We start from the raw sequence: 17,682 nt of genomic DNA, 5'->3' as shown, positions 1-17,682 counted from the left end.
CTGTGTACATGCTGGAGCTGGCTGCCTTTTAAACTGACGTACTCAATACCTGCAACTTTTTATAGGATCATAGAATAATTTTTGTTGGAAAATAAGATCATCGAGTCCAACCATTAACCTAACACAGCCAAGCCCACCCCTAAAATGCACCTTGCTCTGCTGTTCTCTCTGCTCCCAGGTCTGGGAGGAGACCTTATCTGATTGCTTTTCTGCCTTTTAAGCTTTGCAGTTCAGCCTCACTCAAGGATATCTGTACAGACAGCACCAAATTACACACAGCACAAAACCATGGCCTCATGGTTTTGTGCAAGTGTGGTGTGGCCCAAGGTACTGCAAGGGTGCTGTTTTGTACTCCTGCCAGGCAATGAAGACACGCAGCTGAGCTGTAGGGGCAAGCATGAGGCTGCCATAGATTCTGCAGGGTCTTCAACTGCTTCAGCCTCTGCTGCTGTGGGGCAGGGCAGGAGGTGGTGGCCGGGCCCTCACGGTGGGGGGAGGAGGGCAGCAGCCCAGAGAGCCCACGGCTTCCGTGCTGCGGATGGCAGGAGGCCAGGAGGGGACGATGACACTGTGGGTGCCGCCTTCTCCAGAGCAAACAGAAGTCAGTGCTTTAAGGACCTGGATGAGGTGACTTGAGCTGCAAATACAAAGGGGCTCTGAGTGACGGGCCACCATGTCTGAGCTGTCCTGGCACCCCAGGGTGCCTCGCTGTCCCATGGGGACCTCCGTGACCCCAGGAAATGGTCACTACAGGAGGCTGGAGGAAGAGGAGGCAGTGCACAAGGGTGCAGGTGCTGCTGCCCAGGTGAGAAAGCGGCAGGTGCTGGAGCCGTACACCTCCTGTTGCTCACTCTCAGTTTGCGTCTCTTGGCTGTGCCAGTGCCTGGAGGAACGTTGATGAAGGAGGACAGAGCACGAGAAAATACTGGATCCGCTGTGAAAGGACTCGGAGGTGACATGGGACTCTGCCTGCAGCAGAACAGCAGCGTGTTCCTGGGCAGGTGTTGGGCACAGCGTCCCTACGCCCCGGGCAGGGCTTCCCAGGGCCTGCAAGTCAGGAGCTCGTCCTGCTCCTAACGCCTCCTTCTGGCAGTACTCTGGGTGCTGGCACTTAAATCTTGGCTCTGCCCTGGGTGTGGCCAAGTGCTGTTTTTAGCTGATTGCTGTGGCTGGGATGGGAGCTGCTTGTGTGCTGTGTGGAGATGAGGAGCCAGCATGTGCATCCTGCCTTCATACGGCAGGCTTTGTTGAAGCAGGGTGTGTGGAATTGGTAGTGATCCCGGGGAGGAGGCTGCCTTGCCTTGTGCCTGTGGGAGGTAGCAGGGAATTAGGGATGCAGGCCTTGCAGTGTCACCTTGTGCAAAATACTTAAGAGAAAATACTTTGAAAACCACTCAAATCCTGTAGATGTGTCTGAAAACTCTCTCCCTCCACAACTTCAGACTCTGTGCCTTGGTATTTGTGCACAATGCAGATGGTGCTGCCCTTGTGCAGCAGCTTAACCCCTTATGCCAATAATAACAGTATGAAAGGTGTGCAGCAGCTGCTGCCTGGCCATTAGGGGCTTGATCTTGGAATGCTTTGGTACCTGCTGTATGGATGTTCTTCCTGCTTTCACAGGAGGAGGGCTGAGGTGGGTGGGTATCTCTGCCTCCTTTCTTTTGTTTTTACTTTGTTCCTTGTTTCTAGCAGGTATGGATGGGAAGAAATGCAGTGTGTGGATGTTTTTACCTCTTGTGTTTACCCTGTTTACATCAGCTGGATTATGGATAGTGTAAGTTATCTTCTGGTGGTTATTTGGGAGAGCAAGTTAGGCTGGGGCAGATGGAAGTAATACTGTGGTGCAGAGTGCATCCCAGTTTGGAGAGTCCTTTGGGTATCCTCTGCCCTTGAGTTATTGTGGGGCTGGGAAGGCACATGGTAGGGGCAGGGGCCAGTCTCTGTCAGTTCATGGCTTGGCAGACCACATTTGTATCCCTGAGTTTCTGTACTCCCCAGGCCAGGTTTCTGAGCCTGTGTTCTTCTTGGCACTTGTTACTGGAGCTGCCTGAAAAGAGACAGACAAAAATGCAAAAATTCCCTTTTTCATAATGTTTTCTTTGAACGACTCTGCAGAGCTTTTAGAGGTGCACTTAGGCCCTGCCTTGGGGTGCAAACTCAAAATCTGCAGCATTAAGCACCACACTGACAACCTGCCAGCAGCTTAATGCTGACATCTCACTTTCTCACTAACACTTCTTTGGAAACATACACAAGACATATGTTTCCCTGAGCTGGAATTTCTCTGGGCATGCAGGCAGATGGCTGCAGCATGAATTTGGGAGCAATAAGTTGCACTCAGCAGCTATACTCATCCTGAGAAGCAGTTACATCGTGGGCTATGTCTTTGGCCACCTCTGTGGATGTTGCTTTTCAGCAGCAGGAGCAATTTAAGCCATTTGTTTGACCCCTATTGCTTGTTATTATTCTTGTCCCATCCCCTCTGTATTAAGCAGCTTTTGCAGAGAGGGGACTGTGGTAGACCAGGTGAATCAAATGATTCAGATTAAAAATGAAAACATACCCATTGTTGGTAATTTTAAGGCAACTCAGTTCAGTCTCCCTGACCATGCAAAATGGATGCAGCACAAAGGAAGGGCACATAGGCTGAGAACTGAAGCTGAGCAGCCAGCTTAAGCAGAGAGAAACACAGGCTGCCTCCAGGAGAACCTGCCAGTGGGCTTTGAGACACTTAATATGTTGTTTGAGTCATACTTGGAATTGAAGCCCGGATGAGGTTTTTATATAATTTATTTTTTTTCTTTTGACAGGTACTTTATAGCAGTGGAAGATAACAAAATTCTGCCACTAAATGTACCAAATAGGTAAGAGTTGATTGTGGGCTTTCATTTTTACATTCAAACACTTGTTTCTTTAAAATAATAAAACAATCAATGCTAAATGGGGAAGAAAATGTTGACTCTTCCTTCCTGTGCATTTATGTCTCTTAGGAAACCTGCTTCCAAAAGACCACCTTATATAAGGTAAGTGAATTATTTTCTTCCAATTACTTTTCTGATTAAGGGTTGTTTTTTATGTGTTTTTGTCATCCTAGAGTTACAATGATAAACTTGTCTTTTCCAAGTATTGCAGGTGATGCACCTCCTGCAAGTTGTGTGTTTAGCCAAGTCATGAACATGGCCGCATTTCTAGGTAGGAACCCCAAGGGGATTGTTTCTCATAGTTTGATTTAAGAAGTTACTGAAACGTAAGTAATATCCCTACGTATTTGTGAATCTGATGGGGTGTAGTCATTTAAACCGTAGTTTCTACTGATTAAGACAGTATTATTTTGCCTTTGTTTGTAGAAAGATGAAATGAAGCTGGATGCATTTGAACTTTATTGGGTTTTGATTTATTCTCATGGATTTGTTGTCTTGTCTTAGCCTTGAATCTGTGTGACTTTTTCATGGTATGGTGAGTTCTGTTATACACTATGAATGTGAGATAATTGCATGGGAATATTGGCAAATGCAGCAACCGATTATGCAAAATAATCATCCCTGATATTTCCTACCCCACCCCTGCCTAAATTCCGTTATTAAATCTGTGGAAGTTTACTAGCATTCTCCAGCAGTGAAAGTAAAAAGGCAACACCACAAAGAGAAGAAAGATCTGAGAAGTACTTGAAAAAATAGTAAAACTATTTGTTACATTCACATGTACATCTTTTAAACAAATTATCCCAAACTTAAATGGAAAATAATTCATTATTTAAACCTAGATTTGCTCTCCTTCATAGTACTTATATTTATCATTTCCTGTGTGGGGTAATGTATTGTGCTTTCAATTTTGCTCTGAGCTCTTACCTCAAAGTGTGGGTTCCACTTCTGCTGCCTGTGAAAGGCACAATGTTTCTTTTCAGGAATCTGGAAATTCAGTTGAGTTGAGCTTTGGAATTAGTCCAGACCTGTACTTGCACAAGTACGGGGTCTTAAAAATTTTAATCTGACACAATGAAAATGAGGCTTGGAACGTAAAACCTGGCAATCTAAACATATTTAAATCATGAACACTGACATGAACTTCCTTCAGTATCACTTCAGGATGGAGTTTAGAGAGTTTAGGCATCCTCACACTTTGTTTCCATGTATGGCTTTGTTTCAAGTTTAGTTCTTGATTTGCATATGAAGCCAGGGTCTCAATTAGTAAAAATAATTCAGGCCCCAGTTTGTGCTGAGGTAGGATCTTGCACACCTTTTTATTTGTATGCCTGACACTCAGTGCAATGTGATTATGATGCTATGATTTAAACTTCTAACCCCCAAACCACTTAAAACAACACGTGCATAGCATTCTACTTCTTAGGTTAAAGGAGCAGTTTGGCAGTACTGAATACATGCCTGCCTTTTCAGCTGCCTCCAGGTAGGGCCCTGTTTATACAAACAGCTCTCTCCAAGCAGCCTCTGAGGACCTGCACCACCTACCAGCAAGTCCAAGGGCTTTGTGAGAGGGCAGGATTTGGCCTGATGCTCACTCACTGTGGGACCTGGGTGGACGTGAGGGTAGCAGCTGCATGAGTGTGGGGTGAGCAGCTGTGTGGAAAAGGGCAGGCAAACGTCAGGCATGCAGCTTTTTTAGGCTGAGCTGTACTGTACACTTTCCTTGCTGCTTCTTCCACTTGCAAGATGAAATATAACCAAGGAGCCTCCAGACTGCAACTGTGTCATGGGAGATGTGGTGGTAGTTGGCTGTCTTGGCCACAGTAATCATGACATTTAAACTGAGTTTAAGTTTTTTAGTATAATGGGAAAAAAATGTGGCAAAGTTGCTAGTCTGGATTTCCAGAAAGCAGAGAAACTTGAAGCTATTCAGGGAGTTATTTACCAAAGTACCCTGTGAATCTGCTTTTGAGGGCTTAGGAGTTTGAGTGCTGCTCAGGTTTTAAAAAACACCTTTTAGAAGCACAGGAGCAGGCAATCCAACTGTGTTGTAAGTCGAGCAAGCAGGGCAGAAGACCAGTTTGGCTGAGCAGGGAACTCATGGCTCTCTAAAGGAAAAAGAAGTTGTGCAATCTCTGGAAGCAAGGCTGGGTTTCACAGGAAGATTACAGAGCTGCAGTGGGTATATGCAGGGAGAAGACATGGAAGGCCAAAGCTCAATTAGAGTTGAGACTGGCCAGTGTTGTGTCAGACAACAAGGAAGACTTTTTAAAGTATGTCGATTGCAAAAGGAGGTCTGAAGAAAATGTTGGGCTGATACTTGTTGAAGATGATCGTCTGACTAACAGAGATGAAGATAAAGCAGAGGCAGTCAACACTCACCCCAGAGTACTCAAGGAGCTAGTGGATGTTACGACCCGACCCCTCCTGACCATCTACCAAAGGTCTTGGAAGTCTGGTGAGGTCTCTGCTGCCTGGGAGCTAGCCAGTGTTATTCCAGTTCACAGGCACAAAGGAAGAGCTGTGGTCTATGAAGAAGATCATACTGGGTACTATGGAAAGGCATTTAAAGAATAATGCAATCATCAGGCACAGTCAACATGGGTTCACAAAAGGAAAGTCCTGTTTAACTCATTTGATAACCTTCTTTGATAAGGTCACCTGCTGGTGGATGTAGTTTTTCTGGATTTTTGTAAGGCTTTTGATACTATCCCTTACAGCATCCTTCTGGACAGGTTGTCCAACTGTGGGATAAGCAGGTTCATGGTGTGTTGGGTGAAGAACTGGCTGAAGGGCAAAGTTCAAAGGGTTATCATAGATGGGGATGCCTGTGGCTGGTGATGGGTCATCAGCGGTGTTCCTCAGGGTTGACTTCTGGGGCAAATTCTGTTCAATATATTTAACAATCTGGATTCAGGAGTGGAATGCACCATTAGCAAGTCTGCTGATGATACCAGTCTGGGAGGTGCTGTTGATTCCCTTGAGGGACAGGATGCCTTGCAGAGGTGTCTAGATAGATCAATCATTAATGACATGAAATTTAACAAGTCAAAATGCTAATTCTGCACCTAGGACAGAGTAACACTGGGCACAAATATAAATTGGGAGAAGAGTGGCTGGAGAGCAGCCTTGCAGAGAGGGATGTGGGGGTGCTGGTTGACAGCAGGCTCAAGATGAGTCAGCAGTGTGCCTGGGGAGCCAATAGGGCAAACCATGTCCTGGGTTGCATCGAACATGGTATAAGCAGACAGTCAAGAGAAGTGATTATCCTGCTGTATTCAGCACTGGTGTGGTGTCACCTTGCATAGTGTGTGCAGCTCTGGGCCCCACAATTTTAGGACAATGTTAAGGTACTTAAGTGCATCCAGAGGACAGAAACAAAGCTGGTGAAAGGGCTGGAAGGAATGTCTTATGAGAAGAGTGGCTAAGGACATTGGGTTTGTCTAGTTTGGAGAGAAGGAGGCTGAGGGGTGACCTTATTGCTCTCTACAGCTTGCTGAGGAGGAGAAGTGGGGAGGGAGGAGGTACTGATCTCTCCTTCCTGGTGTCCAGTGATAGGACACATGGGGATGGTTCAAAGCTGTGCCAGGGGAGGTTTAGACTGGACAGGAGGAACCATGTATTTACAGAGAGGGTGGTCAGACACTGGAACCAGCTTCCTAGAGATGCTCTAAGCTTGTCAGTCTTTAAGAGGTGTTTGGACAATACCCTTAATGATAAGCTTTTATTTTTTGGTCAGTCCTGAAGTGGTCAGGCAGCTGGACTGGATGACCACTGTAAGTCCCTTCCAATTAGGATTTTCCACTCCATTCCAGCCTATCTTTGAACAAAGCCATGCTTTCCTTTCCTGTATTGAGTGCTTCTGAGAGCTGCTTTTAGCTTGTAGCTTTGGACACCTTAGTTGTGTTAAAGCCCTTGCTATAGGAGAGGAAAACTACAGAAACCCGCCAGGAACATAGACATGACTGCATGTTGAAAATGCTGTTGTTTTGCAATGCCAGAATGTGACCTTTTAATTCCTTTTGTCATTCCCATCAGTGTTTTAGGAAAAGATCACATAATTTCAGGATCCTGTCCTCTAGAAACACACAGCATGTGTGAGGTCAAGTAGTCACAGTGTCACTGTCCCAATTACCTGGGGATAGAAACCAGAATTCCTCCTTTTTGGAGAACCAAAGTTCTGTTGTTTTCAAGGATTTGGTGTGGATTGATTCACTAGAGCAATGAGAGAGTGAGCTTTCCCCTCTGTCTGGAAAGAGGGTGAGGGGTCCGTGAGCCCCCAGCAACGGGGTTACTGCAGCATGTTCTGCCTACTGATGCCCCTTGCATTCTGTTTTCTTCTCAGCACTTGTCGTGGCTGTCCTGCGTTTCATTCAGCTGAAGCCAAAGGTGCTAAACCCTTGGCTGAATGTCAGCGGCCTGGTAGCATTGTGCTTGGCCTCTTTTGGGATGACCCTGCTCGGCAACTTTCAGGTACTGAACTCCAGACTTGGACCTCCCTGTCAGTGCTGTGAGGTTCTTGCTTTTCTAGCAGATCCACGTAGGGCTTTGAACTACCTGTTCTGTGAGCTCAGCAGATAACATCTCCGGCTGTGCCACAGCTCTCCTTGTACCTGCTCTGCCACCTCTCTTTGCCACTTACGTGGTTCCAGTGACGTGCTGAGAGGAAAGGCCACTTCCACATACTCCCAGCAGGATTTGCACCTGCATGCTTACGCTTGACCTGCCAAGAGCCAGAGCAGGCAACCTATTGAATCTCTTGAGTCCTGAGGCTTGGCGCAGATGGTCCTGGGTAGAAAGACTGAGCTGGAAGCTTCCATAGGCATCTGTGTGAACAGATGCACAGCTGCCCATACCGATTTAGCAGGCAGCTCAGTGTCCTTCGTTTAAAACAGATGCTGTTTAAATCTGCTCCCGCTTGTCCTCAGAGTGACCACAAGAGGGACACAGCTGAGAAGGGCTGTGACTTCTAATGTGACAGGTGCTCGGATTAAATCTGTCGGATTTTCAATCTGTTCTGAAACACTGTGCAAACAAACAAGCTGTCAGTGCCACAGCGTTGCCTGTAGGGCTGGGTGTCAGCTGTGATCCCAAGTGTGGCTCTTAGGTCTGTAGTGAAAATTAAGGTCGTAGAGTCACTTTGCTGTCTCTGATGCTCTGCCTCTCACTGGGATGTAAGTAATTTGAAGAATTTCACAAGAGTTTCCCAGCCGGGAACAGTGAGGCTTTGTAGCAGCCTTATCTAGGTGTGAGAAGAGTATTTCTAGTATAGGGCAGGCTCTAGGAAGCAGTTTAAACCTCTCCTTCCTTTTTTCACTCCTCAAAGCAAATTATTGTAATTTAAAAGTGGGTATTTTGAATCATGCCTGGTTATAAATTCTGAACTAATTATCCACTCCTTGTTAGTTACCTGTATCCATGCTTAGATTTTTTTTTTTGCCAAACTATAAAAGCATGTGGTAATGAGGCACAGTCCATGCTTTTGCCTGCCTGACTCTCAAACTGGATGTGGCATTAAATCTTATTTCTGGAAAAGTTACAGTGTTAGAGGGACATTATGGCTGTTAGTCACTTGCAGCGCAGGGTATCTTGGGAAAGGCAGCTTGGTCCCATTTTGCCTGTACTGTGATTTGGACCTAGCCTTGGGAAAAAAAAACCCTCAAGGTAGGGAGGTGAGCAAAGACACAGTAACTAGGCTGCAGGGAGGATATACGGACTGCTGTTTTCTTTTCTACAAAACCCTCCAAGGCAGAAGGAAAAGGGAGATTTGCTTAAGTCTTGTCCATGCTGGACTTTGAATGGATTTGCAGCCTCAAGGGATCTCTTTGCAGATTCTTGCTCGTTGAACCTGGCTGTCCTTTTGCCTTGCAGTGTTGCACAGACACTGAGCCCTGTGAGAGACGGGAGCCCAAGAAACACAGAAGTACTTGCACTTCAGAAAGATTGGGTTCTTGTTGTCTCAGACCCCAGTGGTTGAGGGTGGGCAGGAGAAGGAACAGGCAGTCAAGGTTTTTGGTGGGAGAAACTTGCCAAACCAGGAGCATGTTTCTGTTTTGGCTTGTGGTCTGGCTACCCTCTGCCACAGTCAGCACCACTCCATGCAGCTGGCACTGAAGTTGCTGATTTACTTCCATTATGGGGAGCTGTACAACAACCCAGCAGGTTGTCCTTGCCTCCCCTGGCCATCACATCAAGCCAGGGAAGGATTTATGTCTAAGCTCTGTGGTGGTGAGTCTTGTCATGGAACCTTGGAGGTAGTCCTCAAGCAATTGCATTTTCCACTGCGCTTGGGCTTTGGGCAGGAGATCTGTTTGACTGTGACAGCTGTCAACTCATCTTGATTATGTTACCCCTTACCACCTCTGCCAGAAGAAATGATACAACATCTCTGTCTCACACCCCAGTGATTCCCACTGTCCTCTGTCCTGCCTGTCATGGTTTGGGCCCACACAGCAATAAAGTACCACACAGCCACTCACTCCTCCCCACTGGATGGGATGAGGAGCAGAACCATAACTAGAGGCTTGTGGATGGAGACAAGGATAGCAAGGGATCACTGGACAATTATGATCATAGGCAAAACAGACTCATATTGGGAAGAAAAATCAATTTCATTTGTTACCAATCAAATCGGAGTAGGATGATGAGATCTTAAAAACACCCCCACCACTCCCTTCTTCCCAGGTTCAGCTTTGCTGTCTGTTTGTCTCTCTCTTCCCCTGCAGTAGCACATGGAGATTGTGGTCAGTTTATCACATTTCTTCTATTTTTTCCTCCTCGGGGAGGATTCCTCAAACTCTTCCCCTGCTCTGGTGTGGGGTCCTCCACAGCTTGCAGGTGGATGTCTGCTCCACCATTACCCTCCGTGGGCTGCAGGGGGTCAGCCTGCTGTCTTGCCACAGGCTACAGGGTAATCTCTGCTCCAGTGCACCTCCCCACCTCACTGACCTTGGTGTTTGCATAGTTGTTTTTCATACCCCACTCCTCCCTCCACTGCAGGTTTTCTTGCAGCTTCTTTTTTTTTTTTTCCCTTCTTAAATATGTTATCACAGAGGCACTACCACCATTGCTGATTGCCACCAGTGCTGTTTGGCTCAGCCTTGGCCAGAGGCGGGTCTGACTTGGAGGTGGGGAAGCTTCTAGCAGCTTCTCACAGAGCCACCCCTGTAGCCCCTCCCCTGCTACCAAACCCCACCACACAAACCAGCACACCACCGCAGCAGCTTTCCAAGGTAGCCAGCAGGTAATTCCTCTTGCATCCAGACAGCCACCGTTTTGTTTGTTCCTAGCTTTCCAATGATGAGGAGATCCACAATGTGGGCACCTCACTCACCTTTGGCTTTGGGACCTTGGCGTGCTGGATCCAGTCTGCCCTCACCCTCAAGATCAACCTGAAGAATGAGGGACGGAAAGTTGGGATTCCACGAGTCGCCCTGTCAGCCAGCATCACCCTCTGCGTGGTGCTCTGTATCCTTTGGTTCTGCCCCCTGGGAAACCAGGTGTGGGACGTGTCTCTCTGCAGAAGGGAGCATTGGCTCTTCTCACATCCATTGTAGGATCATTTAGGAATGCTACTCAACTTGTCTTTATGGCATGATCTTATGACTGAATCATTTGTCTACCTGTGTTTTACCAGTGTCTGCTTGTTTTTCACTTCCTTCCTAAATGTTTCTAAAACTTCTTAGTGATACCCGAAGTGGTAACAATACTGAAGAGCATATGTGTGATTTAGTGGCACCGTTGCTTACCTACACAGTAGCATTTAAGGTTTTCAGGAGTACAAAGGAACAAGAGAGGAAATCAGGTTTCTGAAGATGAGAAGATATTGATGTGTTTGAAATGTTCCAGGTTGCTACATTCAGCTCTACCTTTTAGGACGGTTATCACAGGAAAGAGCTGCAGGGTCATGAGGACTTCAGGTAAGAGTACATGATTTACAAATGGGATTTGGGCTGTGGAGTCTATGGTCCCTCAGGCTGAACGTACGTGTGGCCCCACTCCACTTTGGGCCTCTCAGCCCCACTCCAGCCCTTCTGTTTGCACCTGCATTTGTGTGCCCTGAGTGTTTGTTTAGGGTGGATCCCTTCACTGTATAGTTACATTAACTTTAGTGCTGGGCCAAGCAAGAGGGCAGGAATAAATCCTAGAGTGCAAAGTTAGAACTTTGGAGTTTACCTTCCCTATACTTTAGTGCCCCTGGACTCGGCACTCATGAGGCTGCACCTTGAGCACTGTGTCCAGTTTTGGGCACCACAGTGTAAGAAGGACATGGAGGTGCTGGAGTGGGTCCAGAGAAGGGCAGTGAGGCTGGTGAGAGGGCTGGAGAACATGCCTTATGAGGAGTGGCTGAGGGAACTGGGGTTGTTCAGTCTGGAGAAGAGGAGACTGAGAGGTGACCTTATAGCTAGGTACCTAAAAGGAGGTTGTAGTGAATCTGTTGTTGGTCTCTTCTCCCAAATTACTGATGATAGGATGAGGGGAAATGGCCTCAAGTTGCACCAGGGAAGATATTGATTAGATATTAGGAAGAATTTCTTCACTGAGAGAGTGGTTAGACACTGAAACGGGCTGCCTAGGGAGGTGGTGGAATCATCATCCCTGGAAGTGTTCAAAAAGCGAGTAGATGTAGCACTTGAGGCTATGGTCTAGTGGTTAGGGAGATGCTGGGAGGAAGGTTGGACTTGATGATCCTGGAGGTGCTTTCCAGCCATAGTGTTTCTATGATTCATGACAAAGTTTTCATGTGATGAAAGCAGTGCTGTTCCTCAAGTATGTATGGAGGCATTTGTCTCCCTGAACTCCAGGTAATGAGAGTCCTCATTCCATGGTGAATGTTTCAGTCAAAGGGAGACAGAAAAACTGTAGCTGGGTGCTCCTTTGGATGAGAGATCTCATGTCTTCATCAAAAACTTCAGTGCGGGATTCTGAGTACCCACAGAATGGTTCTAATTCAATTATAAAAGCATAGAATTATATAAAATTCTGGGTTGGAAGGGACATTTAGAGGTCATCAAATCCAACCCCCTGCAGTGAGCAGGGACATCTTGAACTTGGTCAGATTGCTTGGAGCCCCATCCAGCCTGACCTTAAATGGCAACTCATCTAGGCAATGTGTGCCAGTGTTTCACCACCCTTGTTGTAAAATGTTTCTTCCTTAGATCTAGTCTAAAGCTTCCCTCTTTTAGTTTAAAACCATCACCCTTTGTCTTGTTGCCATAGGCCCTGTGAAAAAGACTCCCCCCATCTCAGGTATAGGTCTTATACCCCTTTAAGTACTGGAAGGCTGCAATAAGGTCTCCCCAGAGCCTGCTCCTCTGCAGGCTGAACAACCCCTTTCTTCGTAGCAGAGCTGTTACACCCCTCTGATCCTTTTTGTGGCCCTCCTGGACCCTCTCCAACAGGTTCATGTCTTCCTAGTGCTGAGGAATCCAGAGCTGGATGCAGTACTCCAGGTGGGGCCTCACCAGAGTGGATAGAGGGGCAGAATCACCTCCCTCGACCCTTCTTTTGGTGCAGCCCAGGATAAGGTTAGCCTTCCGGGGTGTGAGGGCACAGTGGTGGCTCATGTCCAGCTTTTCACCCACCTGTACCTCCAAGTTCTTATCCACAGGGCTGCTCTCAATCCCATTGTCTCCCAGCCTATATGGACACCAAGGCTTGCCCTGACCCGGGTGCAAGACCTTGCACTTGGCCTTGTTGAACTGCATGAGGTTCCCATGGGCAGGCTTCTCAAGCTTGGCCAGATCCCTCTAGATGGCTTCCCGTCCCTCAGGTGTGTCACCTGCACCACTCAGCTTGGTGGCATCTGCAAACTTGCTGAGGGTGCACTTGATCCCATTATCTGTTATAGGTGAAGATGCTAAACAGCACCAGTCCCAGTACAGACCCCTGAGGGACACCACTTGTCACTGATCTCCATCTGGACATCGAGCTGTTGACCACCACCCTCTGGATGTGACCCTCCATCCAGTTCCTTATCCACTGAACAGTCCATCTGTCAGATCCATATCTGCAATTCAGAGAGAAGGCTGCTGGGGGCACTGAGTCAACGGCTTTACCCAAGTCCAGAGAGAAGACATCCATAGCTCTTCCTTGTCCACTCATGGAGTCACTCCATCGTTGAAGGCCAATAGATTGGCCAGGCGGGCCTTGCCCTTGGTGAAGCCCTGCTAGCTGTCTCGAATCACCTCCCTGTCTTCCACATACCTTTGCACAGCTTCTAGGAGGGTCTGTCCCATGCTCTTGCCAGGCACAGAGGTGAGGCTTGACAGGTCAGTAGTTCCCAGAATCCTGCCAGCCACAAGGTTCCTTTGGCTGCCTTGGTCTCTGATTGTTACCCATAAACTTTCCACCTGCTTGTGACTATTCTTCAGGGACAGCTCTTCACACTCTATCCATTTCTTGACGTAGAGGACACACCTCTGCCCCTCCTTCCTCCCCTGTCCCTTCTGAACAGCCTGTAGCCATCAATGGCTAGGAATGGTGAGGAATAAGCCTACCTCTTCAGGGAACAGCCTGTTCTTTAAACAATTCCTTAGCCACTTGTATGGTTTTGAATATTTCAGCCAGTGTCCAGAGGAACAGTGGTTTGGTGTGAAGACGTACCATCAGTGACGTCTTAAACTTCCTCAGAAAAACTTGTAGCCTTGCATCACGCTTTGGGGTACATAAGATAAGTTTGCCTGGTTCTTGTGGTGCTCCCCTCCTCCCTTTGTCCCAGGCTCATAGCTCCCTCAGGGTGTGCCTAGGGTAGGGCTGCATGCAAGGAGCTGGGCCAGGCTTCTGCTCTGCTGCCATCTTCAGAGGTTTCTGCCAGGCTGGGAGCAGCTGGGTAAGCCAGGGTGTAGCTGCTCATGGACAGACATGCTGGGTGCTCCCAGCCCTGCCCTTTTCAGCAAGCCACTTGGCACTGAAGGCCTTGGGCCCTCTATTGGTGGGGGCAGGCTGAGGCAGGAGTCCCATTCCCCAGCCCCAGTGGCTTTGCGAAGGCTTGGGCCAGGCTCCTTGTCCCATACTGCTTGTGCAGAACCCTTTGTCCACAGGGAAAGCAGAAGATCCTTAAAGCCAGACACAGAGTACTGTTTGCTTTGGTTTCTTACTCTAAGCCCAAGATGAAAAGTCTCTGATTACCTGCCCTGTGCAGGTAGAGCACGGGAGAGGCTGCTTGCTGCTTTGCTTGTTTTACCTGTGAAGATGTGTGATCCTGCATTCCTGGAGTGCAGAAGAAAACCTGAGAGACAGGAGAGCCAGTAGGTTTAGAGCTGATGTGCACTGGGCTAGGGTGGGTCCCCAGCTCAGGAAAGTGTCTTCTGCTTTAGGGGAGCTGAGAACTGTTCTTATGGAGTACTCCAAAATACTATGAGGCACAGCAGCGAGACCCTGATGCCAGGCAATATGTGGTCCAAGCATGTGGGTATATGTGAGCCTGGAGTATCTTTTCTGGCTCTGACATTGTTCTTTTTCCTTTAGTGTAACTTGCCATAACTGTGTAGGCTGATGCTTCTACATTTCACAGAAAGGAATAATTTTGCAGGTCATCTAAAGAGAACAAAGTGTAGTTTGAAAGGTGTTCCCATTGCCTGCAGTGCAGAGATCTGATACAGTTCCTGCTGGGAGGCTCCTGGCAGGTAGGGCCCCACAGCCAGACCTCAGATTCTGGCTCTGTTACTAGCTAGTTGAATGTTCCAGCAAGTCTTTGACTTCTCTGTGCTGAAGACTTCCCTTTTGTAAATATTTATCAGCCTCAGTTGGAATCGGGAAGCCCTGCTCCATATAGGAGAGCTGTGCACTATGGGCATGGTTGGACACTTGACATCCCTTCCATCTTTGGCAGTACATTCATGCTCTCCTGATGGTGGCTGGCTAGGTTGATGGTCATCTGGGTGAGTCTGTCAAAATTTTATTATCTTCCCTCTTGTCTTCTCTCATCCGGGTTGGTGTCTCTACTCCCACTAGTTTTCCTTGACTTTCCTTTTGCAGATTTCATCCTCATGGTGCAGGGCATTCACATGCATGCTTCCAGGATCCAGTGGGGCCTGGTCATGTGCTTCCTGTGCTACTTTGGCACCTTTGCAGTGGAGTTCAGGCACTACAGGTTTGAGATCACTTGCTCTGAGTACCAAGAAAACTTTGTGAGCTTTTCCGAAAGCTTATCAGAAGCCTCAGAGTACCAGACAGATCAGGTGTAAGCCTGTCCTCTGGCAGAGGGGGAGGGGGGCAGGTGTGGTCTCGTGGGTTAAACATGACCTCATTTACACTTTTTTGATGAGTTTGTTTTCATGTGCAATCGTGATCGTATTGCCAAAGGGCTCTGAGGGCGTCTGTCTTACTAAAAGCCAAAACTGTCTGCTGCAAGAGGAGTGGATCCCTCTTAGTGGCAGCATAAGAGAGCACAAGATGTTTAGTGACTTTCTGAGTGGCTCTACCACACTCCTGTTGTTCAAAACATTCAACAGCCGGTCCTTGCGATGCCCCTCTGAGACAGGCACTCCTCAGCCTGTTCTGCAGAGGAGGAGATGAGGGAAAAGGACTTCTCAGGGCACCAAGAGTCTTCAGGAGTCACTGGTTCCCGAGTCATCAGACTGCATCTTTCTTGCGTCCTTTTCTTTGCTGCCGACTGGTGTCATTTGGTAGGGTGAGGAGGAGCAGCTATTTCTTCTGGACTTGGAATGGGGCAGTGGAAGACCCCAGCTGACTGGCTTTTATGGTGATCAGGCAGTCATTTCTTCCAGCCTGGAAAGCAGCCAACAGTAAAGCCAGATTTGGGAGAAACTGTGCTGTGATCAGGAAGAGAGACTTGGCTGATGCTGCCTTGTGGGTGAGCAGACCATCCCCAGGCCAGAGGAGATGGCACAGTGGGATGCTGTTCTCAGCTTCTTGTTTCAGACTCAACAGTGGGGACTGGTGGAAGTGAGATGCTGAATGAAGATGGGAATGCCTGTGTGCTCTGAAGATGACCCAGAAAAGACTGCTCTTTGTGCAGTGCTTCCACCACATATCATGTGTAATATTTCAGAAGGTTTTTTGTAATATTTTAGAAGGTTTTTTTTCTGATGTTCACTGAGGGGGAAAACATTGTGTTAGACACTGGGCTTGCCTACAGTGGGAACAGAACCATTGCAGATGGTTCTGGGCACAGGATTTGGGTTTGCTCCACGTGCACTTAGAAATAAAACTTCAGACACACTGACACTAGACCTGGGCTCTGGACCTCTCAGTGTGAACACTTGTCCTGGGTGGAGTCTGCTGCAGGTTTATGCAGGCTTCCAAAGTGCAGGGAGGCAGTTCTGCCCCAAAGGTTGGGTGACGTGGCCTGATGGATGGAGGTGCAGGAAGAGAACAGTAAAATCAGAAGGGCTTTTCCCTCCCTGGAGGGAGGTTTTCAAATAGAAGGTCCGTTTTCAAAGGAAAAGCAGCTCAAAGCCCCATTTGAAAACCTGGTTTTGGGCAGGCTCTGCATTGACTGGGCAGGGGAGTGATGGGAGTTACTTCTAATGAACATGGCTCTGTTTTCCTTGAGTCAGGCTCAGTTTAGCATCTTGTCTGAGGTGCAGGAAAATAAGTGGAAATTAAAACAGTGGGAAAAGGCATTTGAAGGGGAATGCAACTTGTACTGCACTGTGGCATTTCTCAAGGAGAGGGAAGTCATGAGGATGTTGTCTTCTGCAAAGGTCAGAGGGCTTCCCTGAAAAGAGAAATAGTTGAGAAAAGCTGTCACAACTAGTGTTAAGTAGCAGGCTTCCAGCAAGCCATTTACTTATTTTCTGTGGTCCAAAATTTGTCCTTGGGCAGCTGTGTTATAAATACAGAGCATCCCCAGCCAATGGGATGCTGTCATTAGACTCCTGAAGGCCTCCTCAGCTGTGCTAGAGGGACCAAGGGCACAGCAGTGCAAGTGCCCTCCTGGGTGAGGGAAGGAGGGGACCGCCTGGAGGAGATGCAGGTGGGGATCCCCTCACGTGGGCACGCACACTTTATGCATATAGGCACAAAATAGCTATTTGTTTTAAGGGTGTTTTATTGTAAATAGTTCACTGTGACTTTTTTTAAAAAAATCAATTAATACTGTCAGTTCATCATTATATATTTGGTAATTTTATCAAAGGGAAAGATATTATGGTTGTGATTTTTTGTTTTGTTTTGTTTCTCTCCTTTTCCTATATGCAGTCCAAACTGAACTTGTTTTTTGGTGATAACTGTACATTTCTTAGAATATTTCTAACAGCACATTTCAGTACAACTAAATGACAACAGATATACACTGAAACATGACCACTAAATAAAGTGCTTTTATGGAGAAAGTGAGTTTTATTTTTGTCCTCTATCCTATGCATAGCTTTGTGACGGCAAATGCAAAACAAAAGATGAGTATCTACAGTGTCATAATTACAACTAACCCTTAAGGAAGCCAGGGACTATCCAGCATGCAGTTATTCTAACAGTGCTAATTAGCAGCCTCCTTCTCCAAGGATTACACAGCTCAGAAAGGCATCCAGACTAGCTGCCACCATCAAAGTTTTAGAAAGGCAATGCGGGCATGATGTGGTTTCCTCCCAAAATGCATGTCTCTTGCTTGTTCTCTAAGCAGCTGCATCCTCAACAGGGATGGCTGTAGGTACCAAAAAAAGCCAATACTAGTGTTCTATTTTGGCCATCCATGAAGGCAAGCTCAAGTGCAGCCATGCAGACATGTGCGTGGTGGTTTAGCCCCAGGAGGGAGCTGGGCACCAATGCTCACCCCCTGCACGGGAGGGAGAAAAGG

The 17,682-nt window shown here is 47.4% G+C and overlaps 1 protein-coding gene across 1 annotated transcript; it reads left to right on the top strand.

Moving 5' to 3' along the window:
* The first annotated feature begins 1,694 nt into the window (after window positions 1-1,694).
* Window positions 1,695-15,109, top strand: TMEM150C (transmembrane protein 150C). Its single transcript, XM_008944293.1, has 7 exons — window positions 1,695-1,774; window positions 2,811-2,864; window positions 2,991-3,023; window positions 3,125-3,192; window positions 7,267-7,394; window positions 10,211-10,388; window positions 14,901-15,109. The coding sequence occupies exons 1-7, from the start codon at window positions 1,695-1,697 to the stop codon at window positions 15,107-15,109; spliced, it is 750 nt and encodes a 249-aa protein (XP_008942541.1).
* Window positions 15,110-17,682: the final 2,573 nt, after the last annotated feature.

The sequence above is a fragment of the Merops nubicus genome, unplaced genomic scaffold (assembly GCF_000691845.1).
Source record: "Merops nubicus isolate BGI_N331 unplaced genomic scaffold, ASM69184v1 scaffold10787, whole genome shotgun sequence".
Classification (NCBI taxonomy): Eukaryota; Metazoa; Chordata; class Aves; order Coraciiformes; family Meropidae; genus Merops; species Merops nubicus.
This window is presented reverse-complemented; position numbering and strand designations above follow the sequence as displayed.